Genomic DNA, 27,860 nt, shown 5'->3' on the forward strand with positions numbered 1-27,860 from the left:
TTATATTGAATTTGCAACCTGATGGAGGTCAGTATAGATGGACTAATATAACAAGTCCCACACACTGCTAGAAGCCTAAATATTTCTTCAGAGCTAGATGCAGAAAAAAATTATATTGAATTTGCAACCTGATGGAGGTCAGTATAGATGGGCTAATAGAAAAAGTCCCACACACTGCTACAAGCTGAAATATTTTTTCAGAGCTAGATGCAGAAAAAAATTATATTGAATTTGCAACCTGATGGAGGTCAGCATAGATGGACTAACAGAACAAGTCCCACACATTGCTACAAGCTGAAATATTTTTTCAGAGCTAGATGCAGAAAAAAATTTGATTGAATTTGCAACCTGATGGAGGTTAGTATAGATGGACTAACAGAACAAGTCCCACACACTGCTAGAAGCCGAAATATTTTTTCAGAGCTAGATGCAGAAAAAAATTAGGTTGAATTTGCAACCTGATGGAGGTCAGTATAGATGGACTAATAGAACAAGTCCCACACACTGCTACAAGCTGAAATATTTTTTCAGAGCAAGATGCAGAATAAAATTAGATTGAATTTGCAACCTGATGGAGGTCAGTATAGATGAACTAATAGAACAAATCCCACACACTGCTAGAAGCCAAAATATTTTTTCAGAGCTAGATGCAGAAAAAAATGAGATTGAATTTGCAACCTGATGGAGGTCAGTATAGATGGACTAATAGAACAAGTCCCACACACTGCTAGAAGCCGAAATATTTTTTCAGAGCAAGATGTAGAAAAAAATTATATTGAATTTGCAACCTGATGGAGGTCAGTATAGATGGACTAATAGAACAAGTCCCACACACTGCTAGAAGCCTAAATATTTCTTCAGAGAGAGATGCAGAAAAAAATTTGATTGAATTTGCAACCTGATGGAGGTCAGTATAGGTGGACTAATGGAACAAGTCCCACACACTGCTACAAGCTGAAATATTTTTTCAGAGCTAGATGCAGAAAAAAATTATATTGAATTTGCAACCTGGTGGAGGTCAGCATAGATGGACTAATAGAACAAGTCCCACACATTGCTACAAGCTGAAATATTTTTTCAGAGGTAGATGCAGAAAAAAATTAGATTGAATTTGCAACCTGATGGAGGTTAGTATAGATGGACTAATAGAACAAGTCCCGCACACTGCTAGAAGCCGAAATATTTTTTCAGAGCTAGATGCAGAAAAAAATTAGATTGAATTTGCAACCTGATGGAGGTCAGTATAGATGAACTAATAGAACAAGTCCCACACACTGCTAGAAGCCAAAATATTTTTTCAGAGCTAGATGCAGAAAAAAATTAGATTAAATTTGCAACCTGATGGAGGTCAGTATAGATGGACTAATAGAACAAGTCCCACACACTGCTAGAAGCCGAAATATTTTTTCAGAGCAACATGCAGAAAAAAATTATATTGAATTTGCAACCTGATGGAGGTCAGTATTGATGGACTAATAGAACAAGTCCCACACACTGCTACAAGCTGAAATATTTTTTCAGAGCTAGATGCAGAAAAAAATTAGATTGAATTTGCAACCTGATGGAGGTCAGTATAGATGATCTAATAGAACAAGTCCCGCACACTGCTAGAAGCCTAAATATTTTTTCACAGCTAGATGCAGAAAAAAATTATAGTGAATTTGCAACCTGGTGGAGGTCAGTATAGATGGACTAATAGAACAAGTCCCACACACTGCTAGAAGCCTAAATATTTCTTCAGAGCTAGATGCAGAAAAAAATTATATTGAATTTGCAACCTGATGGAGGTCAGTATAGATGGACTAATAGAACAAGTCCCACACACTGCTAGAAGCCGAAATATTTTTTCAGAGCAAGATGCAGAAAAAAATTATATTGAATTTGCAACCTGATGGAGGTCAGTATAGATGGACTAATAGAACAAGTCCCACACACTGCTGGAAGCCGAAATATTTTTTCAGAGCTAGATGCAGAAAAAAGTTAGATTTAATTTGCAACCTGATGGAGGTCAGTATAGATGGACTAATAGAACAAGTCCCACACATTGCTACAAGCCGAAATATTTTTTCAGAGCTAGATGCAGAAAAAAATTATATTGAAATTGCAACCTGATGGAGGTCAGTATAGATGGACTAATATAACAAGTCCCACACACTGCTAGAAGCCGAAATATTTTTTCAGAGCTAGATGCAGAAAAAAAGTTAGATTGAATTTGCAACCTGATGGAGGTCAGTATAGATGGACTAATAGAACAAGTCCCACACACTGCTAGAAGCCGAAATATTTTTTCAGAGCTAGATGCAGAAAAAAATTATATTGAATTTGCAACCTGATGGAGGTCAGTATAGATGGACTAATAGAACAAGTCCCACACACTGCTACAAGCCGAAATATTTTTTCAGAGCTAGATGCAGAAAAAAATTAGATTGAATTTGCAACCTGATGGAGGTCAGTATAGATGGACTAATATAACAAGTCCCACACACTGCTAGAAGCCTAAATATTTCTTCAGAGCTAGATGCAGAAAAAATTATATTGAATTTGCAACCTGATGGAGGACAGTATAGATAGACTAATACAACAAGTCACACACACTGCTACAAGCTGAAATATTTTTTCAGAGCTAGATGCAGAAAAAAATTAGATTGAATTTACAACCTGGTGGAGGTTAGTATAGATGGACTAATAGAATGATGGTATGACCAAAAGGTTTTACTTCACTAGGTGCATTAAAAAAAATTGTATTCCATACACAGGTGGTGTAGCTTGCAACACAGATAGGCTACTCCACTGACTAACACACTCTGCAATAGGCCAAAAAGGAATTGCTTTGCTAGATTTAGCCAAATGCTGCGAAAAAAACTTGCACAGCACTGGCACAGACCTGCCTGGCAAAAAGTGATAGGAAATGATGTAACTTAGTCCTGAAAAGGACTGAAATTACAATTAGTCTTTACTCCCAACCTATCTATTTAAGAGCACAGACCTGCCTGATAAAAGTCGTATGAAATGATGTAACCTAGTCCTTAAAAGGACTGCAATCACAACTATTCCCTACTCCCAAGCTATCTGTAGATTTGTGCGAAAATTGGCTTGAAATTAACACTGAAAGTATAGCGCACACAGCAACAGCGGTGCCGTCTAACATGCAGCTGCAGCAGTGAGAAAATGGTGGCGACGGGGAAAATGGCTGGGTCTTATAGGGCAAGGACATGTGACATACACTGCCAATGATACATGCCCTTGCTTGTGTGAAAAAAAGCACTTCGCTCCATGTGTGCGCTATTGATAGGCTGACAGATTGCACCTCCCCACTGTAAATGCGGGAAAGAGAAAAAAATGGAGATCTTCATTATTCCTGCAGAGATCCATCCCCTGCCCCTCCCCCCGCCCCGCTGTACCCTCAAACTGCGTATTAACATTAATTTTCAGCATTACTGAGAAAAAATTCAGTTATGATTTTGGTGCACGAACAGTTATCGAACATAACCTCGAACAGCCGATTTTTTTTCAAATCGTTCGTGTTCGCCAAACGGCTCGAACACCACCCAAAACAGCTCGAATTTGAGATTGGCAAACCGTTCGAGTCGAACACCGCTCATCTCTAATTAACACATGTGGAATTATATACTTAACAAAAAAGTGTGAAACAACTGAAAATATGTCTTATATTCTAGGTTCTTCAAAGTAGCCACCTTTTGCTTTGATGACTGCTTTGCACACTCTTGGCTTTCTCTTGATGAGCTTTAAGAGGTAGTCACCAGAAATGGTTTTCACTTAAAAGGTGTGCCCTGTCAGGTTTAATAAGTGGGATTTCTTGCCTTATAAATGGGGTTGGGACCATCAATTGTGTTGTGCAGAAGTCAGGTGGATACACAGCTGATAGTCCTACTGAATACACTGTTAGAATTTGTATTATGGCAAGAAAAAAGCAGCTAAGTAAAGAAAAACGAGTGGCCATCATTACTTTAAGAAATGAAGGTCAGTCAGTCCGAAAAATTGGGAAAACTTTGAAAGTGTCCCCAAGTGCAGTTGCAAAAACCATCAAGCGCTACAAAGAAACTGGCTCACATGAGGACCGCCCCAGGAAAGGAAGACCAAGAGTCACATCTGCTTCTGAGGATAAGTTTATCCGAGTCACCAGCCTCAGAAATCGCAGGTTAACCTCAGCTCAGATTAGAGACCAGGTCAATGCCACACAGAGTTCTAGCAGCAGACACATCTCTACAACAACTGTTAAGAGGAGACTTTGTGCAGCAGGCCTTCATAGTAAAATAGTTGCTAGGAAACCACTGCTAAGGACAGGCAACAAGCAGAAGAGACAAGTTTGGGCTAAAGAACACAAGGAATGGACATTTGCAGATGATACTAAACTTTGTAAAGTAGTTAATACAGATGAGGATAGGGCACAGCTACAGGAGGATTTAGATAAATTGGGGAGTTGGGCCAAAAAATGGCAAATGGGGTTCAATGCCGATAAATGTAAGGTCATGCACATGGGAATGAAAAACAGCAGTCACTCATACATATTAAATGGGAAACCGTTGGGGAAATCTGACATGGAGAAGGACCTGGGCGTCTTGGTTAATAGCAAATTAAATTGGAGTGCCCAGTGTCAGGCAGCAGCTGCGAAGGCAAATAGAGTCATGGCATGCATCAGAAGAGGAATAGGGGCATATGATGAGAACACTGTTCTTCCTCTGTATAAAGCGCTGGTAAGGCCGCACTTAGAATATTGTGCACAGTTCTGGGCTCCGGTGCTCAGGAAAGACATATTGGAGCTAGAGAGGGTACAAAGGAGAGCGACTAAGGTAATAAAGGGAATGGAGGGACTAGAATACCCAGAGAGGTTGTCAAAATTAGGCCTATTTACGTTGGAAAAGAGAAGGCTTAGGGGAGACCTCATAAACATGTATAAATACATCAGGGGGCAGTACAGAGATCTCTCCCATGACCTGTTTATACCAAGGATGGTGACAAAGATGAGGGGGCACACTATGCGTCTGGAGGAAAGGAGGTTCCTGCACCAGCATAGAAGGGGATTCTTTACGGTCAGAGCCGTGAGACTCTGGAACACTCTGGGAGAGGAAGTGGTGATGTCCAACTCACTTAATGAGTTCAAGAGAGGCCTGGACGCCTTTCTTGAGAACAATAAAATTACATCTTATGCTTAGTTAATTAATCCAGGGATTTAATCTGACTGCCAGATTGGTGTCGGGAAGTGAATTTTTCCTCAATGATGTAAATTGGCCTATACCGCATGGTTTTTTGTTGCCTTCCCCTGGATCAACGCTGCGGAATAGCAGCAGTGCACAAGAAATAGGCTGAACTGGATGGACGCTTGTCTTTTTTCGGCCTTATAAACTATGTAACTATATGTAACTATGACATTAGACCAGTGGAAATCTGTGCTTTGGTCTGATGAGTCCAAATTTGAGATCTTTGGTTCCAACCACCGTGTCTTTGTGCGACGCAGAAAAGGTGAACGGATGGACTCTACATGCCTGGTTCCCACCGTGAAGCATGGAGGAGGAGGTGTGATGGTGTGGGGGTGCTTTGCTGGTGACACTGTTGGGGATTTATTATAAATTGAAGGCATACTGAACCAGCATGGTTACCACAGCATCTTGCAGCGGCATGCTATTCCATCCGGTTTGCGTTTAGTTGAACCATCATTTATTTTTCAACAGGACAATGATCCCAAACACGCCTCCAGGCTGTGTAAGGGCTATTTGACCAAGAAGGAGAGTGATGGGGTGCTACGCCAGATGACCTGGCCTCCACAGTCACCAGACATGAACCCAATCGAGATAGTTTGGGGTGAGCTGGACCGCAGAGTGAAGGCAAAAGGGCCAACAAGTGCTAAGCATCTCTGGGAACTCCTTCAAGATTGTTGGAAGACCATTTCTGGTGACTAGCTCTTGAAGCTCATCAAGAGAATGCCAAGAGTGTGCAAAGCAGTCATCAAAGCAAAAGGTGTCTACTTTGAAGAACCTAGAATATAAGGCATATTTTCAGTTGTTTCACAATTTTTAGTTAAGTATATAATTCCACTTGTGTTAATTCATAGTTTTGATGCCTTCAGTGTGAATGTACAATTTTCAAAGTCATGAAAATACAGAAAAATCTTAAATGAGAAGGTGTGTCCAAACTTTTGGTCTGTACTGTAAGTATTTCTTGTGGATCACTACAGTTACAATTCCATCTATTCCAGTACAATCCAATCTAATGTAAACTGTAATGTAGACTCATAGGAAAAGAACAGATCTCGAGGACTTCCAAAATGGCATAGAAATCCCACAAGAATGGCATATTTAAATTGTGCCCACTTGCTGTACGTTTTCACTCCACAACATCACCCGCAAGCTATACCCTGATGTTGGGACTAGTGTGAAGAAAGTTAAGGTAACGTGTACTGGTCTGAGATCTGTATAAATGAGTAATCTTATTCGGGGTCTTGGGTGTGTATTGGTCTAAGGTCTATATAACTGGATACTGTATGATGGAATTTATAAAGGTGCGATCTGGGAAGGTGTGTATTTATTTAAGAGATCTGTATTTTATGGGCTTCTTATATGTTTTGCTTTGTGTTTTTTCTTTAAATAAATAATTAAAAAAAAATGGCATGGGCTCCTGCGCAATTTTCATAAACAGTAGAGGGAAAGCCGACCGCTGGGGGCTGATGTTAATAATCTGGGAAAAGTGGACAATATTCCTAAAGGTTCCCAGGCTATTAATAACAGCTCACAGCTGTTTTGTTACCCTTTACTTGCTAGATTACAGGGAGACCCCAGTAAAAAAATTATGCAAGGTCTCCATATAAATTCTAACAAGCAAAGGCTAAACCGACAGATGTGGGCTGATAGTAATAGCCTGGGAAGGGGCCAGGGATATTGGACCCAGGCTACAAACATCAGCCTTCAGCAGCCTAAGAAATGGCGCATCAATAATTATAAAGGTGTGATCTGGGAAGGTGTGTATTTATTTAAGGCAGGGTTCCCCAACACCAGTCCTCAAGGTCCACCAACAGGTCATGTTGAAAGGATTTCCTTAGTATTACACAGGTAATGGAATTATTGCCTGTGCAGGTGATGCAATTATCACCTGAGCAATACTAAGGAAATCCTGAAAACATGACCTGTTGGTGGGCCTTGAGGACTGGATTTGGGGAACCCTGATTTAAGGGATCTGTATTTTATGGCGTTAAAATGTGTGGTTTATTTAATTAGAGTGTCTGGCGTTCAATGAAGGCTTGGACATCATTCCTGAAAAATGTAAGATTATAGATTTTAAGTACTAGAATCTGGAGATGGGACCTTGAACAAGCGAACTAGCCTGATTGCCACATATGGAGTCGAAAAGGAATTAAGGTATCTGTATTTTATGGCGTTAAAATGTGTGGTTTATTTAATTAGAGTGTCTGGTCTTCAATGAAGGCTTGGACATCATTCCTGAAAAATGTAAGATTATAGATTTTAAGTACTAGAATCTGGAGATGGGACCTTGATCAAGCGAACTAGCCTGATTGCCACATATGGAGTCATTTGTATCTTATTTCAACCTTAAAACTATGAAATAGAGGTTTATACAAATTTTGGAAGTTTCGTGTATGTATTTGTTTAGGTTTAGGTATCTGGTATGTAGTCTGTATTTATAGGGTCTAGTGTTTGGTCTGTATGTACAGTATTCTGTGGTCTTTGGGCTGTGATTAAGAAGGTCACATATACAGTATTTTTTGTGATTCAATACTATAAGTTCAGGAGTTTATAATTCTTTAGAAAGTCTCCATATGACTTAGAAAAGTTGGAAAGAAGGTATAAGTGTGGTAAGTCAGCTGTGTTACTATATGAAGCACTTTATTATTAGTTATTTAGTTTCCATAATATTTCAACAAGTTTCCAAAGTGTTTCTTACAGCATACCTGCGTGTTTAACATACAAAGCGGTTAATAGATTCTATGCTATAATTTAATTTTTGGATAGTTCAGCCATCAGTATGCAGCCGTGTTGTCCGCCTCACTGGTGATGCTTGACAACCTTTATCTCATTATAGCAGCCAGGCAGTTTCTGCATATATACATTTAAAATTACAGTGTTTTCTGCATGGAAATAATTAAAACAAATAAGCCAGTAGTATTAATGTGAATGCAATGTAATGTAATGTTCCATAATTTACAGAAATAAAAGAAGCTGTGTAAATGTGAATGGAAATATATCTTACCAATGTACTGCTTCCAAAATTCCATCTGAGGAAAAGAAAAAAAAATATTTTGTTAATGAAAATATGTCAATGGGTATAATTGTTTGTTTTATCATACATTTTCGCTTTTTTGGGGGGGCTTTTTTCATGTTTGTCTATATATATGGACAAACATGTTGGGGTGCATTGTTCTATTGCTCAGAGACTCCTGGTCAAATATGGCCTTTATGGGAGAGTCATCAGACGAAAACTGTACATTCACACTGAAGGCATCAAAACTATGATTTAACACATGTGGAATAATATACTTAACAAAAAAGTGTGAAACAACTGAAAATATGTCTTATATTCTAGGTTCTTCAAAGTAGCAACCCTTTGCTTTGATGACTGCTTTGCACACGCTTGACATTCTCTTGATGAGCTTCAAGAGGTAGTCACCGGAAATGGTCTTCCAACAATCTTGAAGGAGTTCCCAGAGATGCTTAGCACTTGTTGGCCCTTTTGCCTCCACTTTGCGGTCAAGCTCACCCCAAACCATCTCGATTGGGTTCAGGTCTGGTGACTGTGGAGGCCAGGTCATCTGGCGTAGCACCCCATCACTCTCCCTCTTGGTCAAATAGCCCTTACATAGCCTGGAGGTGTGTTTGGGGTCATTGTCCTGTTGAAAAATAAATGATGGTCCAACTAAACGCAAACCGGATGGAATAGCATGCCGCTGCAAGATGCTGTGGTAGGCATGCTGGTTCAGTATGCCTTCAATTTTGAATAAATCCCCAACAGTGTCACCAGCAAAGCACCCCTACACCATCACACCTCCTCCTCCATGCTTCATGGTGGGAACCAGGCATGTAGAGTCCATCCGTTCACCTTTTCTGCGTCGCACAAAGACACGGTGATTGGAACCAAATATCTCAAATTTGGACTCATCAGACCAAAGCACAGATTTCCACAGGTCTAATGTCCATTCCTGGTGTTCTTTAGCCCAAATAAGTCTCTTCTGCTTGTTGCCTGTCCTTAGCAGTGATTTCCTAGCAGCTATTTTACCATGAAGGTCTGCTGCACAAAGTCTCCTCTTAACAGTTGTTGAAGAGATGTGTCTGCTGCTAGAACTGTGTGGCATTGACCTGGTCTCTAATCTGAGATACTGTTAACCTGCGATTTCTGAGGCTGGTGACTCAGATAAACTTATCCTCAGAAGCAGAGGTGACTCTTGGTCTTCTTTTCCTGGGGCGGTCCTCATGTGAGCCAGTTTCTTTGTAGTGTTTGATGGTTTTTGCAACTGCACTTGGGGACGCTTTCAAAGTTTGCCCAATTTTTCAGACAGACTGACCTTAGTCTATTATCTTATTATCTATTATTATATATTATCTATTATTATCTTAGTCTTAGTCTATTCAATAGGACTATCAGCTGTGTATCCACCAGACTTCTGCACAACACAACTGATGGTCCCAACCCCATTTATAAGGCAAGAAATCCCACTTATTAAACCTGACAGGGCATACCTGTGAAGTGAAAACCATTTCCAATGACTACCTCTTGAAGCTCATCAAGAGAATGGCAAGAGTGTGCAAAGCAGTCATCAAAGCAAAAGGTGGCTACTTTGAAGAACCTAGAATATAAGACATATTTTCAGTTGTTTCACAGTTTTTTGTTAAGTATATAATTCCACATGTGTTAATTCATAGTTTTGATGCCTTCAGTGTGAATGTACAATTTTCATAGTTATGAAAATACAGAACAATCTTTAAATGAGAAGGTGTGTCCAAACTTTTGGACTGTACTGTATGTGTTATGATACTGGTGTAGTACTGCTGGAAACCAGTGGCCGAAGGAGCTAAAGAAGGAACAGCAAGCAGTAGTAGAACTTCTTGCAGTTAGCAAAAGAGTTGTAGGAAACAATCCGTAGATAGGTGAGAACAGTCTGGGTAAGAATGTTCAGGAGCTGGAGACTGGAACTAGGCTAACAGCTAGACACAATACTCAAGCATTGAATGAGAGATCCATGCAGCTTTAAGTAGGCCCAAACAGGAAACAAGATGGATTCCACAGGTTCAGAATCAGCCATCTTAGTAAAGGGCAATTGCAGAACACAACAGCAGCTTCCAGTGATAAGGAGTGGGATTGCAGCACAATTATTAAGGTGAACAATAGCTGCCACTAGTGGTCAAACTTTAGAAGGACAACTGGAATCCTGACAATATGTGTAGAGAAAAAAGGGCACAGAATTTCAGGAAAAGAACTTCCCGCCCACCATTAAGCATTAGGGTGGATTAATCATGCTTTGGGTTTGTGCTACAGCCAATGGTGTGGGGAACATTTCACTGATAAAGGGAAGAATTTCAACAAATTCTTGATGCAAGTATAACACCATCTGTAAAAAAGATGAAAATAAAAAGCCATGTTAAATTGCTAATGGCACATGGATTGCATACGGAAAACAATGTAGGTGAAAAACTGGCCACTTTTCTGGGTGAAATTCGGATGGTTTCTTTTTATATGCACATTTTAACTTAGACTGAGTCATAAAGCAGCTGAAGATGCACATTAGTTGTAACCCAACCAGAAATTTTATGTCCAACCTTCATATCTTATGCATTTTCCCATACCTAACAGTAAATGTTACTAAGAAAGAATTTTTTAAAGGAAAAAAAAACATCAAAATTTGAATCACACCTGTTCGCCACATCAAAGACATTATAAAAATAAATAATTTATTTTGCCACTACCACAAAAGACCGATTTATCAAAATCTAACATTTTTTTAACCCATATGGCAAATGCTGTAAAGAATTATGCCAATAAAAATTACTGCTCGCCATACAGAAAACAAGCCCTCGTGAAGCTCTATTGACTGAAAACTAAAAAAGCTACAGGTCTCAGAAAAGAGAAACAAAAAACTTTTCGTTATTTATGTCATTTTTTTTAACACTTAAAAAAATACTAAACAAGTTGGTATTGCCATATCATAGTGTTGTTCAGAATCATGGTACCAGGTCAATTTTTACAAGACAATGAACATCAGAAAAAAGAAACCCAAAAAATAATGGAACCTTTTTTTTTTCACCTTTTTACCCCACTTGTAATTTTTTCATTTTTCAGTACATTATGTGGTAAAGTGAATGGTGCCATACAAATCAACAACTCATCTCACATGGCTATGTTAATGCAAAAATAATAAAAACAAACCTTATGTCTCTTGGAAGAAAGGGAGGAAAAAAAAAAAGCACAATAACTAAAAATGACTTGGCTCTGAAAGGGTTAATGGGCAACTTTTTTTTTTTTGGTAGGAACAAAAATAATTTTCCGCTACCTGTTACTTCCATAGTAATCAGACTTTTGCAGTGGTACATTTAGAAGAAAAACCTTTCTAATCTTCTTGTGATAATGGTAATGTCATGTAGAATGAGTCAGTCTCTAATCACCCTGCCACCTGAGCAAGTATCTTATCTTAAAGCATCATAGAAAAAGTGCCAATTCCCCATAAAATTGTGCTTTAATGATATTACGAAAGCATATTCTGATGTGAAATGGATAATTTTAACATCTTGGCTTTGGACTTTACTTAATCCTGATAATAACAAAGTGTGATATAAAAAAGGCTTTTTGCCTGGAGAGGCTCTCTAAAAAATTACTAAAATGAACATAATTCGCCAAATTTTCTGATAAATTGTAGATTAACAGTGCTAATTTACAAAGCAAAGTGTCTAATGAAAGTTAGCAGTGATTGTGCTTGCTAAATTGTCTAGAAACAAAAATTGTATCCCATTGGATCCTATCCCTCAGGCCTCCTTCACACATCCTGATGATTCCTGGTCAGGAAAAAACAGTACTGGTGAGATCCGTGGTCCATGTGCTATCCGTGTGTGTACGTATGTGACATCCGTGTGTTATCCGTATCCGTGTGTCCGTGTGCTGTCAGTGTGACACGTATGGAATGAAATGCATAACAGAAATTAAAGAGTGTTAGGTATAAAAGATGATCAAAGATAGAGCTAGATAGCGATGAGGAACATGATAGATAGATAAATAGATATAAATATGTCAGTGTGCTATATAATCAGTGCTTTGTGTTTTTTTCTTTAAATAAATAATAAAAAAAAAATGGTGTTGGCTCCCGCATAATTTTCATAAACAGCAGAGGGAAAGCCGACCGCTGGGGACTGATGTTAATAATCTGGGAAATGGGACAATATCCCTAAAGGTTCCCAGGCTATTAATAACAGCTCACTGATGTTTGGTTAGCCTTCACTGGCTAGATTAGAGGGGGACCCCAGAAAAAAATGATGTAGAGTCCCCCTATAAATTCTAACAAGCAAAGGCTAAACGGACAGCTGTGGGCTGATAGTAATAGCCTGGGAAGGGGCCAGGGATATTGGACCCCCTCCCAGGTTAAAAATATCAGCCTTCAGCGGCCCCAGAAATCGCGCATCAATAAGATGCACCAAAACTGGCTCTTAGCCTCGTTCTTCCCACTTGCCCTTGTGCAGTGGCAAGTGGGGTAATAGGGTTGGGGTTGATGTCAGCTGTTTTATCGCCGCTTACATCAAGTCCAGTGGAGTTTCAGAGAAAAACATACATTTAAAGCCACTGATGACTAGTTAGACAGATGGGTCCCCTGTGGCTTCTCCCCACCCACTGCCCTGGAGTGGCAGGTCTCTGTCTATGTGCACATATAGGCAGAGACCTGTCATTCTAGGGCAATGGGTGGGGAGAAGTCACTAGGGACGCGCCTATTCGACTAGTCTACTGTGAGTTTTCAGTCACCGGTGGCCATTAAAGCATGTTTGAGTCTGAAACGCCACAGTGTTTCAGAGTCAAACATACCTGGCTGAGATAATATATCCAGTGTCTTATACATGCTGCCACTGGATTGAACAGCATGTATCAGCTGTCAGGATCACCTTACAGTAAGTCTGCGTTCGGCATCATTATAGTCAATGGGGGTCTATCAGATACTCTTTGTGTCCGTCATGTGACAAATCTATCTCCTTGCAGGAAATCCCCTTTTCTATTCTTATGAAAGAAAGCAGAGCCCCCAACGCAGATGTGAAAAGAATATAAGACCATGTTCATGACGCGCCCCCTGGGGCCGTGGGGTACTCGGAAGCCGGGCCGGTCGGTTCTTTTAGGATAGTCACGGCGGCGTGACCCGGTCCGTGGCCCCGGGGGGTCAATAAATAAAGAAGAAGGGGACTAAAGTTTTGGGGATAAAGTTTTGTGATGCCACCGCAGAGATGGTTCAGCTCTCCACTGGTAGAGCTAGGCCTCAGGGCAGTTAAATAGGTAATTTTGATGTTGTTGGTGTAGTGCAAGGCAGGTGACGCAGTAATTAAGTAAAGGACACAGCGGGGTGCAGTCTTCAAGTTTTTACTCACCGTTCTTACGGTGCTCCAGGTTACAACTGCTAGCAATGTTATAACAGCCCACTGAGTCCTGTGTCCTCCGGTGAAGTGATCCAGCCAACTCTCGGATAACTTGAGTGCACTTGATCGGGACCCCCTTCTTGTGTACCTTCCCGGGTCGTCTCTCTGCGCTGGCTCTCGCCCTCCTGCCCTGCACTTCACACACAGTGTCCCGAGCCAGTGGCCGCGGGCCTTGTCGAGCGACATTCTCTCTGTCCCCTTGGTCCTATATGGCCACCTTTTCAGTGAATGTGTGTGGTTTTGGCTACGGCGCTTAGAGATACCGCAGCCTCCGGTTTGCTAGCTGAGTCTTGCAGTCCTCCACTAGTCTGGGGCCGGTCCCCTCTGCGACCTGATCCCTTCACGGTCAGCGTGAAATCGGGTGCACGGGTGGACTCTGCACTTCCCGTGCCCCTAAGATCCTTTCTCTGCCTCTGGAGCCCTTCTCTGACTCCCTTGTTCCTCTTGTTCTTTACCTTACTGGGCCCCTCTGACTGGGCCCTACTCCTTAATGGTCCTTTCTCACTGTGCTCTTGCTCCTAGGACCCTTACTCTCTTTACTCCCTGTGACAGACTCCTGTCACCAACTGCTCTGACTAACTGACTTTCTAGATCTTTCTACCTGTCTTTTTATACTACCTGTCATGTGACCCACGTCACCAACTGTCACTCTACGTGGTCCCCTCTACCTTCAGTCCTTCCTTCAGTGCTCCCCTAAACTACTTCCTCCACCCACCTCCTCTACCTAGTTCCTCCCTCCAGACAGGGACAGGGACTGTGCTCTCCCTCAAGAGCAATCTTGCCCTTCCCTACTGGAGTGATGTGATGTTGGATGTGGGTCCCGGGTAGTGCTCCCTCCTTACCCTAGAGTGGGGTACCACATCTCTGGCTGAGATGCAGTACCTCTTTGGCGACTGGACCTGCAGGGGCGCCACATTCACAATAAGTTTTTTTCTTTTATCCTCTCGGGTCCTCTCCAAAATCACCCTCAAAAACTGCTTGAACAATCTTTCAATATATTTCCATGGTAAATCCACTTTGCTGTTCATAATAGGATTTTATTTTATCCTGAAGCAAACCTCTCCAACTAGGCACTGTCCAGACTTGGACTAGCCTGGAGGGTAACAGGTGATTCCCCCGGTGGGCCCCTGTGCAGGAGTGATGTTACTGGCGGATTATCGGTAACCCAGTCTGACACTGGCATTGTCCATTTAAATGCTTCTAAGAACAGTTCAGGGAAAAAACTTTTCCAAGGCTATGTTCACACTGAGGTTTTTGAGGAGTTTAACAACCTTTTTTGAGTATGTTCTCACAGTTCATGCGGCAAAATAATGTTAGATGCTACTGCTACAGTGCAACATAACGCAAGAAAATGGGGGGTATTGCAGCCCCAAGGTACTGCGACCGTATGTAAACAAATCTCAAATTATCCAACTGCTTGTCTAGGGTACCTTGTGGGTCCCAATGTGACCCCATTCACTCACATTATGCTGCCATGTGCTGTGACGACTTCCCCCCAGATGACTCCTCACTGCTCAGTTGCTGATATATGGTAAGGAGGCTGCTACTGCCCCTTTAAATGAAGAACATTACTACTCATGTAACAAACAAAATAAGAGAATCTAGTAGAAAATTGTACCTTAGATTAAAATGTATATTACGTAGGAGAATAAATGTGCTGCATAAATAAACTATTTATACTAAGTACTAATGTGTTTCTCTTGTGTCCTGTTGCTTTTGTGTCAGATGTAAAAGAGCATTTTCATTAGGTTTGACACAGCCGTCTTAATTAGATATGCTTTACAGAGAATTAGAACCAAGGCTTAATTGACCATAGAAATGAAGAAAAAGTGCAGCTATTAGCACTGAAACTGATAGGAGTCTCTACATTGTGAGACTTTACTGACCATTCCTTCCTGACATCTAAATGTGATTACCCAGCACCAGATTTCATTAATGTACATCCATTTATATGTGTATCCTGCAGCTTCAAACACTTAAAGGGGCTGTCTGATGAATACAACCCCTTTTATTAATAATAAACTACACAACGATTGTCTGATTGAAGTGAGTCCTGCTTCTATAAACCCTGGAGACCAACTGATATTGCCCAGGAAAAACATTTTGCCTACAACAACTTCTACAGTTAATGGGTAGCATCACAGGCGACCATTCAAATGAATGATCATCAATGTAACGGATGTCCAAAAACCATACCCGGAATATGGCGAGGGGTTCTGTCTAGAGATGAGCGGTGTTCAAATCGAACTGTTCGCCAATCTCAAACTCGAGCTGTTTTGGGCGGTGTTCGAGCCGTTCGACGAACCCGAACGATTTGAAAACAATCCGGCTGTTCGAGGTTATGTTCGATAACTGTTCGTGCACCAAAATCGTAACTGGATTTTTTCACAGTAATGCTGATAATCAATGTTAATACACAGTTTGAGTGTACAGCGGGGCGGGGGGAGGGGCAGGGGATGGATCTCTGCAGAATTAATGAAGATCTCCATTTTTTTTCTCTTTCCCGCATTTACAGTGGGGAGGTGCAGTCTGTCAGCCTATCAGCAGCGCACACACGCAGCGAAGTGCTTTTTTTCACACAAGCAAGGGCATGTGTCATTGGCAGTGTATGTCACATGTCCTTGCCCTATAAGACCAAGCCATTTTCCCAGTCGCCACCATTTTCTCACTGCTGCAGCTGAGTGTTAGACGGCACCGCTGCTGCTGTGTGCGCGCTATACAGTATAACTGTGTGAATTGCAAGCAAATTTTATCTGAAATAGACAGATAGCTTGGGAGTAGGGACTAGTTCTAATTGCAGCCCTTTTGAGGGCTAGGTTACAGCATTTCCTGCGACTTTTAGCAGGCAGGTCTGTGCTCTTAAATCGACAGATAGGTTGGGAGTAGTGACTAGTTGTAATTCCAGCCCTTTTGAGGGCTAGGCTACATCAGTTCCTATCATTTTTTGCCAGGCAGGTCTGTTTTAGTGCTGTGCAAATGTTTTTCACAGCATTTGGCTAAATCTAGCTAAGCAAATCCTTTTGGGACTCTTGCAGTGTGTGTTAGTCAGTGGAGTAGCCTTTCTGTGTTGCAAGCTACACCACCTGTGTATGTAATACAAATTTTTTACTGCAACTAGCCAAGTAAAACCTTTTGGGCATATTAGCAGTGTGTGTTAGTCAGTGGAGTAGCCTATCTGTGTTGCAAGCTACAACACCTGTGTATGTAATACAAATTTTTTACTGCACCTAGCCAAGTAAAACCTTTTGGGCATATTAGCAGTGTGTGGTACTCATTCTATTAGGCCATCTATACCAAGCTCCACCAGCTTTCAAATTACTAATAATTTTTAGCTGCATCTTGCCTGTAAAATAATTTTGGGCATATTAGCAGTATGTAGTACTCATTCTACTAGGCCATCTATACTAAGCTCCACCAGCTTTCAAATTACTAATAATTTTTAGCTGCATCTTGCCTGTAAAATAATTTTAATTTTGGGCATATTAGCAGTGTGTGGTACTCATTCTATTAGGCCATCTATACCAAGCTCCACCAGCTTTCAAATTACTAATAATTTTTAGCTGCATCTTGCCTGTAAAATAATTTTGGGCATATTAGCAGTATGTAGTACTCATTCTACTAGGCCATCTATACTAAGCTCCACCAGCTTTCAAATTACTAATAATTTTTAGCTGCATCTTGCCTGTAAAATAATTTTAATTTTGGGCATAGTAGCAGTGTGTGGTACTCATTCTATTTGGCCATCTATACTAAGCTCCACCAGCTTTCAAATTACTAATAATTTTTAGCTGCATCTTGCCTGTAAAATAATTTTGGGCATATTAGCAGTATGTGGTACTCATTCTATTAGGTCATCTATACTAAGCTCCACCAGCTTTCAAATTACTAATAATTTTTAGCTGCATCTTGCCTGTAAAATAATTTTAATTTTGGGCAAAGTAGCAGTGTGTGGTACTCATTCTTTTTGGCCATCTATACTAAGCTCCACCAGCTTTCAAATTACTAATAATTTTCAGCTGCATCTTGCCTGGAAAATAATGTTGGGCCTATAGCAGTGTGTGGTACTCATTCTATTAGGTCATCTATACTAAGCTCCACCAGCTTTCAAATTACTAATAATTTTTAGCTGCATCTTGCATGGAAAATAATTTTGGGCATAGTAGCAGTGTGTGGTACTCATTGTATTAGGCCATCTATACCAAGCTCCACCAGCTTTGAAATTAATAATAATTTTTAGCTGCATCTAGCCCGGAAAATAATTTTGGGCATAGTAGCTGTGTGTGGTGCTCATTGTATTAGGCCATCTATACCAAGCTCCACCAGCTTTGAAATTAATAATAATTTTTAGCTGCATCTAGCCCGGAAAATAATTTTGGGCATAGTAGCAGTGTGTGGTACTCATTGTATTAGGCCATCTATACCAAGCTCCAGCAGCTTTGAAATTAATAATTATTTTTAGCTGCATCTAGCCCGGAAAATGATTTTGGGCATAGTAGCAGTGTGTGGTACTCATTGTATTAGGCCATCTATACCAAGCTCCACCAGCTTTGAAATTAATAATAATTTTTATTTGCATCTAGCCCGGAAAATAATTTTGGGCATAGTAGCAGTGTGTGGTACTCGTTGTATTAGGCCATCTATACAAAGCTCCACCAGCTTTGAAATTAATAATAATTTTTAGCTGCATCTAGCCCGGAAAATAATTTTGGGCATAGTAGCAGTGTGTGGTATTCATTGTATTAGGCCATCTATACCAAGCTCCAGCAGCTTTGAAATTAATAATATTTTTTAGCTGCATCTAGACCGGAAAATAATTTTGTGCATAGTAGCAGTGTGTGGTACTCATTGTATTAGGCCATCTATACCAAGCTCCACCAGCTTTGAAATTAATAATAATTTTTAGCTGCATCTAGCCTGGAAAATGATTTTGGGCATAGTAGCAGTGTGTGGTACTCATTCTATGAGGGTATCTATACTAAGCTACACAAGCTTTCAAATTACTAATAATTTTTAGCTGCATCTTGCCTGGAAAATAATTTTAGGCCTGTAGCAGTGTGTGATACTCCTTCTATTAGGCCATCTATATTAAGCTTCACCAGCTTTCAAATTATAATAATTTTTAGCTGCATCTTGCCTGGAAAATAATTTTGGGCCTATAGCAGTGTGTAGTACTCATTCTATTAGGCCATCTATATTAAGCTCCACCAGCTTTCAAATTACTAATAATTTTTAGCTGCATCTTGCCTGGAAACTAATTTTGGGCATAGTAGCAGTGTGTGGTACTCATTGCATTAGGCCATCTATACCAAGCTCCACCAGCTTTGAAATTAATAATAATTTTTAGCTGCATCTAGCCCGGAAAATAAATTTGGGCATAGTAGCAGTGTGTGGTACTCATTGTATTAGGCCATCTATACCAAGCTCCAGCAGCTTTGAAATTAATAATAATTTTTAGCTGCATCTAGGCCGGAAAATAATTTTGGGCATAGTAGCAGTGTGTGGTACTCATTGTATTAGGCCATCTATACCAAGCTCCAGCAGCTTTGAAATTAATAATAATTTTTAGCTGCATCTAGCCTGGAAAATGATTTTGGGCATAGTAGCAGTATGTGGTACTCATTCTATGAGGCCACCTATACTAAGCTACACAAGCTTTCAAATTACTAATAATTTTTAGCTGCATCTTGCCTGGAAAATAATTTTAGGCCTGTAGCAGTGTGTGGTACTCCTTCTATTAGGCCATCTATATTAAGCTTCACCAGCTTTCAAATTATATTAATTTTTAGCTGCATCTTGCCTGGAAAATAATTTTGGGCCTATAGCAGTGTGTGGTACTCATTCTATTAGGCCATCTATATTAAGCTCCACCAGCTTTCAAATTACTAATAATTTTTAGCTGCATCTTGCCTGGAAAATAATTTTGGGCATAGTAGCAGTGTGTGGTACTCATTGCATTAGGCCATCTATACCAAGCTCCACCAGCTTTGAAATTAATAATAATTTTTAGCTGCATCTAGCCCGGAAAATAAATTTGGGCATAGTAGCAGTGTGTGGTACTCATTGTATTAGGCCATCTATACCAAGCTCCAGCAGCTTTGAAATTAATAATAATTTTTAGCTCCATCTAGGCCGGAAAATAATTTTGGGCATAGTAGCAGTGTGTGGTACTCATTGTATTAGGCCATCTATACCAAGCTCCAGCAGCTTTGAAATTAATAATAATTTTTAGCTGCATCTAGGCCGGAAAATAATTTTGGGCATAGTAGCAGTGTGTGGTACTCATTGTATGAGGCCATCTATACCAAGCTCCAGCAGGTTTGAAATTAATAATAATTTTTAGCTGCATCAAGCCCGTAAATTAATTTTGGGCATAGTAGCAGTGTGAGGTACTCATTGTATTAGGCCATCTATACCAAGCTTCACCAGCTTTGAAATTAATAATAATTTTTAGCTGCATCTAGCACGGAAAATAATTTTGGGCATAGTAGCAGTGTGTGGTACTCATTGTATTAGGCCATCTATACCAAGCTCCACCAGCTTTGAAATTAATAATAATTTTTAGCTGCATCTAGCCCTGAAAATAATTTTGGGCATAGTAGCAGTGTGTTGTACTCATTCTATTAGTCCATCTATACTAAGCTACACAAGCTTTCAAATTACTAATAATTTTTAGCTGCATCTTGCTTGGAAAATAATTTTAGGCCTGTAGCAGTGTGTGGTACTCCTTCTATTAGGTCATCTATATTAAGCTTCACCAGCTTTTAAATTACTAATAATTTTTAGCTGCTTCTAGACGGGAAAATAATTTTGGGCATATTAGCAGTGTGTGGTACTCATTGTATTAGGCGATCTATACCAAGCTCCAGCAGCTTTGAAATTACTAATAATTTTTAGCTGTATCTAGCCCGGAAAATAATTTTGGGCATAGTAGCAGTGTGTGGTACTCATTGTATTAGGCCATCTATACCAAGCTCCACCAGCTTTGAAATTAATAATAATTTTTAGTTGCATCTAGCCCGGAAAATAATTTTGGGCATAATAGCAGTGTGTGGTACTCATTCTATTAGGCCATCTATACTAAGCTACACAAGCTTTCAAATTACTAATAATTTTTAGCTGCATCTTGCTTGGAAAATAATTTTAGGCCTGTAGCAGTGTGTGGTACTCCTTCTATTAGGTCATCTATATTAAGCTTCACCAGCTTTTAAATTACTAATAATTTTTAGCTGCATCTTGCCTGGAAAATAATTTTGGGCATAGTAGCAGTGTGTGGTACTCATTGTATTAGGCCATCTATACCAAGCTCCAGCAGCATTGAAATTAATAATAATTTTTAGCTGCATCTAGCCCCGAAAATAATTTTGGGCATAGTAGCAGTGTGTGGTACTCATTGTATGAGGCCATCTATACCAAGCTCCAGCAGCTTTGAAATTAATAATAATTTTTAGCTGCATCTAGCCCGGAAAATGATTTTGGGCATAGTAGCAGTGTGTGGTACTCATTGTATTAGGCCATCTATACCAAGCTCCACCAGCTTTGAAATTAATAATAATTTTTAGTTGCATCTTGCCCGGAAAATAATTTTGGGCATAGTAGCAGTGTGTGGTACTCATTGTATTTGGCCATCTATACCAAGCTCCACCAGCTTTGAAATTAATAATAATTTTTAGCTGCTTCTAGACGGCAAAATAATTTTGGGCATATTAACAGTGTGTGGTTCTCATTGTATTAGGCGATCTATACCAAGCTCCAGCAGCTTTGAAATTAATAATAATTTTTAGCTGTATCTAGCCCGGAAAATAATTTTGGGCATAGTAGCAGTGTGTGGTACACATTGCATTAGGCCATCTATACGAAGCTCCACCAGCTTTGAAATTAATAATAATTTTTAGATGCACCTAGCCCGGAAAATAATTTTGGGCATAGTAGCAGTGTGTGGTAGTCATTGTATAAGGCCATCTATACCAAGCTCCACCAGCTTTGAAATTAATAATAATTTTTAGCTCCATCTAGCCCGGAAAATAATTTTGGGCATAGTAGCAGTGTGTGGTACTCATTGTATTAGGCCATCTATACCAAGCTCCACCAGCTTTGAAATTAATAATAATTTTTAGTTGCATCTTGCCCGGAAAATAATTTTGGGCATAGTAGCAGTGTGTGGTACTCATTGTATTTGGCCATCTATACCAAGCTCCACCAGCTTTATAATTAATAATAATTTTTAGCTGCTTCTAGACGGGAAAATAATTTTGGGCATATTAGCAGTGTGTGGTACTCATTGTATTAGGCGATCTATACCAAGCTCCAGCAGCTTTGAAATTAATAATAATTTTCAGGAGTATCTAGCCCGGAAAATAATTTTGGGCATAGTAGCAGTGTGTGGTACACATTGCATTAGGCCATCTATACCAAGCTCCACCAGCTTTGAAATTAATAATAATTTTTAGATGCACCTAGCCAGGAAAATAATTTTGGGCATAGTAGCAGTGTGTGGTACTCATTGTATAAGGCCATCTATACCAAGCTCCACCAGTTTTGAAATTAATAATAATTTTTAGCTGCATCTAGCCCGGAAAATAATTTTGGGCATAGTAGCAGTGTGTGGTACTCATTGTATTAGGCCATCTATACCAAGCTCCACTAGATTTGAAATTAATAATAATTTTTAGCTGCATCTAGACGGGAAAATAATTTTGGGCATAGTAGCAGTGTGTGGTACTCATTGTATTAGGCCATCTATTTCAAGCTCCACCAGCTTTTAAATTAATAAAAATTTTTAGTTGCATCTAGACCGGAAAATAATTTTGGGCATAGTAGCAGTGTGTGGTACTCATTATATTAGGCCATCTATACGAAGCTCCAGCAGCTTTGAAATTAATAATAATTTTTAGCTGCATCTAGCCCGGAAAATAATTTTGGGCATAGTAGCAGTGTGTGGTACTCATTGTATTAGGCCATCTATACCAAGCTCCTCCAGCTTTGAAATTAATAATAATTTTTAGCTGCATCTAGCCCGGAAAATAATTTTGGGCATAGTAGCAGTGTGTGGTACTCATTGTATTAGGCCAGCCATACCAAGCTCCACCAGCTTTGAAATTAATAATAATTTTTAGCTGCATCTAGCCCGGAAAATAATTTTGGGCATAGTAGCAGTGTGTGGTACTCATTGTATTAGGCCATCTAAACGAACTTCCACCAGCTTTGAAATTAATAATAATTTTTAGCTGCATCTAGCCCGGAAAATAATTTTGGGCACAGTAGGAGTGTGTGGTACTCATTGTATTAGGCCATCTATACCAAGCTCTAGCAGCTTTGAAATTAATAATAATTTTTAGCTGCATCCAGCCCGGAAAATAATTTTGGGCATAGTAGCAGTGTGTGGTACTCATTGTATTAGGCCATCTATACCAATCTCTACCAGCTTTGAAATTAATAATAATTTTTAGCTGCATCTAGCCCGTATAAAAATTTTGGGCATAGTAGTAGTGTGTGGTACTCATTGTATTAGGCCATATATACCAAGCTCCACCAGCTTTGAAATTAATAATAATTTTTAGCGGCATCTTGCCTGGAAAATAATTTTGGGCATAGTAGCAGTGTGTGGTACTCATTGTATTAGGCCATCTATACCAAGCTCCACCAGCTTTGAAATTAATAATAATTTTCAGTTGCATCTAGCCCGGAAAATAATTTTGGACATAGTAGCAGTGTGTGGTACTCATTGTATTACGCCATCTATACCAAGCTCCACCAGCTTTGAAATTAATAATAATTTTTAGCTGCATCTAGATGGAAAAATAATTTTGGGCAGAGTAGCAGTGTGTGGTACTCATTGTATTAGGCCATCAATACGAAGCTCCACCAGCTTTGAAATTACTAATAATTTTTAGCTGCATCTAGCCCGGAAAATAATTTTGGGCATAGTAGCAGTGTGTGGTACTCCTTGTATTAGGCCATCTATACCAACCTCCAGCAGCTTTGAAATTAATAATAATTTTTAGCTGCATCTAGCCCGGAAAATAATTTTGGGCATAGTAGCAGTGTGTGGTACTCATTGTATTAGGCCATCTATACCAAGCTCCAGCAGCTTTGAAATTAATAATAATTTTTAGCTGCATCTAGCCCGGAAAAAAATTTTGGGCATAGTAGCAGTGTGTGGTACTCATTGTATGAGGCCATCTATACCAAACTCCAGCAGCTTTGAAATGAATAATAATTTTTAGCTGCATCTAGCCCGGAAAATGATTTTGGGCATAGTAGCAGTGTGTGGTACTCATTGTATTAGGCCATCTATGCCAAGTTCCACCAGCTTTGAAATTAATAATAATTTTTAGTTGCACCTAGCCCGGAAAATAGTTTTGGGCATAGTAGCAGTGTGTGGTACTCGTTGTATTAGGCCATCTATACAAAGCTCCACCAGCTTTGAAATTAATAATAATTTTTAGCTGCATCTAGCCCGGAAAATAATTTTGGGCATAGTAGCAGTGTGTGGTATTCATTGTATTAGGCCATCTATACCAAGCTCCAGCAGCTTTGAAATTAATAATATTTTTTAGCTGCATCTAGACCGGAAAATAATTTTGTGCATAGTAGCAGTGTGTGGTACTCATTGTATTAGGCCATCTATACCAAGCTCCACCAGCTTTGAAATTAATAATAATTTTTAGCTGAATCTAGCCTGGAAAATGATTTTGGGCATAGTAGCAGTGTGTGGTACTCATTCTATGAGGGTATCTATACTAAGCTACACAAGCTTTCAAATTACTAATAATTTTTAGCTGCATCTTGCCTGGAAAATAATTTTAGGCCTGTAGCAGTGTGTGATACTCCTTCTATTAGGCCATCTATATTAAGCTTCACCAGCTTTCAAATTATAATAATTTTTAGCTGCATCTTGCCTGGAAAATAATTTTGGGCCTATAGCAGTGTGTAGTACTCATTCTATTAGGCCATCTATATTAAGCTCCACCAGCTTTCAAATTACTAATAATTTTTAGCTGCATCTTGCCTGGAAACTAATTTTGGGCATAGTAGCAGTGTGTGGTACTCATTGCATTAGGCCATCTATACCAAGCTCCACCAGCTTTGAAATTAATAATAATTTTTAGCTGCATCTAGCCCGGAAAATAAATTTGGGCATAGTAGCAGTGTGTGGTACTCATTGTATTAGGCCATCTATACCAAGCTCCAGCAGCTTTGAAATTAATAATAATTTTTAGCTGCATCTAGGCCGGAAAATAATTTTGGGCATAGTAGCAGTGTGTGGTACTCATTGTATTAGGCCATCTATACCAAGCTCCAGCAGCTTTGAAATTAATAATAATTTTTAGCTGCATCTAGCCTGGAAAATGATTTTGGGCATAGTAGCAGTATGTGGTACTCATTCTATGAGGCCACCTATACTAAGCTACACAAGCTTTCAAATTACTAATAATTTTTAGCTGCATCTTGCCTGGAAAATAATTTTAGGCCTGTAGCAGTGTGTGGTACTCCTTCTATTAGGCCATCTATATTAAGCTTCACCAGCTTTCAAATTATAATAATTTTTAGCTGCATCTTGCCTGGAAAATAATTTTGGGCCTATAGCAGTGTGTGGTACTCATTCTATTAGGCCATCTATATTAAGCTCCACCAGCTTTCAAATTACTAATAATTTTTAGCTGCATCTTGCCTGGAAAATAATTTTGGGCATAGTAGCAGTGTGTGGTACTCATTGCATTAGGCCATCTATACCAAGCTCCACCAGCTTTGAAATTAATAATAATTTTTAGCTGCATCTAGCCCGGAAAATAAATTTGGGCATAGTAGCAGTGTGTGGTACTCATTGTATTAGGCCATCTATACCAAGCTCCAGCAGCTTTGAAATTAATAATAATTTTTAGCTCCATCTAGGCCGGAAAATAATTTTGGGCATAGTAGCAGTGTGTGGTACTCATTGTATTAGGCCATCTATACCAAGCTCCAGCAGCTTTGAAATTAATAATAATTTTTAGCTGCATCTAGGCCGGAAAATAATTTTGGGCATAGTAGCAGTGTGTGGTACTCATTGTATGAGGCCATCTATACCAAGCTCCAGCAGGTTTGAAATTAATAATAATTTTTAGCTGCATCAAGCCCGTAAATTAATTTTGGGCATAGTAGCAGTGTGAGGTACTCATTGTATTAGGCCATCTATACCAAGCTTCACCAGCTTTGAAATTAATAATAATTTTTAGCTGCATCTAGCACGGAAAATAATTTTGGGCATAGTAGCAGTGTGTGGTACTCATTGTATTAGGCCATCTATACCAAGCTCCACCAGCTTTGAAATTAATAATAATTTTTAGCTGCATCTAGCCCTGAAAATAATTTTGGGCATAGTAGCAGTGTGTTGTACTCATTCTATTAGTCCATCTATACTAAGCTACACAAGCTTTCAAATTACTAATAATTTTTAGCTGCATCTTGCTTGGAAAATAATTTTAGGCCTGTAGCAGTGTGTGGTACTCCTTCTATTAGGTCATCTATATTAAGCTTCACCAGCTTTTAAATTACTAATAATTTTTAGCTGCATCTTGCCTGGAAAATAATTTTGGGCATAGTAGCAGTGTGTGGTACTCATTGTATTAGGCCATCTATACCAAGCTCCAGCAGCATTGAAATTAATAATAATTTTTAGCTGCATCTAGCCCCGAAAATAATTTTGGGCATAGTAGCAGTGTGTGGTACTGATTGTATGAGGCCATCTATACCAAGCTCCAGCAGCTTTGAAATTACTAATAATTTTTAGCGGCATCTAGCCCGGAAAATGATTTTGGGCATAGTAGCAGTGTGTGGTACTCATTGTATTAGGCCATCTATACCAAGCTCCACCAGCTTTGAAATTAATAATAATTTTTAGCTGCATCTTGCCCGGAAAATAATTTTGGGCATAGTAGCAGTGTGTGGTACTCATTGTATTTGGCCATCTAGACCAAGCTCCACCAGCTTTGAAATTAATAATAATTTTTAGCTGCTTCTAGACGGGAAAATAATTTTGGGCATATTAGCAGTGTGTGGTACTCATTGTATTAGGCGATCTATACCAAGCTCCAGCAGCTTTGAAATTACTAATAATTTTTAGCTGTATCTAGCCCGGAAAATAATTTTGGGCATAGTAGCAGTGTGTGGTACTCATTGTATTAGGCCATCTATACCAAGCTCCACCAGCTTTGAAATTAATAATAATTTTTAGTTGCATCTAGCCCGGAAAATAATTTTGGGCATAATAGCAGTGTGTGGTACTCATTCTATTAGGCCATCTATACTAAGCTACACAAGCTTTCAAATTACTAATAATTTTTAGCTGCATCTTGCTTGGAAAATAATTTTAGGCCTGTAGCAGTGTGTGGTACTCCTTCTATTAGGTCATCTATATTAAGCTTCACCAGCTTTTAAATTACTAATAATTTTTAGCTGCATCTTGCCTGGAAAATAATTTTGGGCATAGTAGCAGTGTGTGGTACTCATTGTATTAGGCCATCTATACCAAGCTCCAGCAGCATTGAAATTAATAATAATTTTTAGCTGCATCTAGCCCCGAAAATAATTTTGGGCATAGTAGCAGTGTGTGGTACTCATTGTATGAGGCCATCTATACCAAGCTCCAGCAGCTTTGAAATTAATAATAATTTTTAGCTGCATCTAGCCCGGAAAATGATTTTGGGCATAGTAGCAGTGTGTGGTACTCATTGTATTAGGCCATCTATACCAAGCTCCACCAGCTTTGAAATTAATAATAATTTTTAGTTGCATCTTGCCCGGAAAATAATTTTGGGCATAGTAGCAGTGTGTGGTACTCATTGTATTTGGCCATCTATACCAAGCTCCACCAGCTTTGAAATTAATAATAATTTTTAGCTGCTTCTAGACGGGAAAATAATTTTGGGCATATTAACAGTGTGTGGTACTCATTGTATTAGGCGATCTATACCAAGCTCCAGCAGCTTTGAAATTAATAATAATTTTTAGCTGTATCTAGCCCGGAAAATAATTTTGGGCATAGTAGCAGTGTGTGGTACACATTGCATTAGGCCATCTATACGAAGCTCCACCAGCTTTGAAATTAATAATAATTTTTAGATGCACCTAGCCCGGAAAATAATTTTGGGCATAGTAGCAGTGTGTGGTAGTCATTGTATAAGGCCATCTATACCAAGCTCCACCAGCTTTGAAATTAATAATAATTTTTAGCTCCATCTAGCCCGGAAAATAATT

General features: G+C 39.3%; 2 protein-coding genes across 2 annotated transcripts in view; one reads left to right on the forward strand and one right to left on the reverse strand.

Annotated features, from left to right (window-relative positions):
• The window catches only part of MCF2 (MCF.2 cell line derived transforming sequence), a 487,909-nt gene that overhangs the window by 326,527 nt on the left and 133,522 nt on the right, over positions 1-27,860 (forward strand). The window lies entirely within an intron of this gene.
• The window catches only part of F9 (coagulation factor IX), a 150,199-nt gene that overhangs the window by 94,828 nt on the left and 27,511 nt on the right, over positions 1-27,860 (reverse strand). Inside the window, exon 3 of the mRNA XM_073641246.1 lies at positions 8,221-8,245. Within this exon, the coding sequence (XP_073497347.1) occupies positions 8,221-8,245 (25 nt within the window). The remainder of the gene's footprint in view (positions 1-8,220; positions 8,246-27,860) is intronic.

The sequence above is a fragment of the Phyllobates terribilis genome, unplaced genomic scaffold, assembly GCF_046119375.1.
Source record: "Phyllobates terribilis strain yellow unplaced genomic scaffold, ASM4611937v1 Scaffold_7__3_contigs__length_470593459, whole genome shotgun sequence".
NCBI classification, from domain to species: domain Eukaryota; kingdom Metazoa; phylum Chordata; class Amphibia; order Anura; family Dendrobatidae; genus Phyllobates; species Phyllobates terribilis.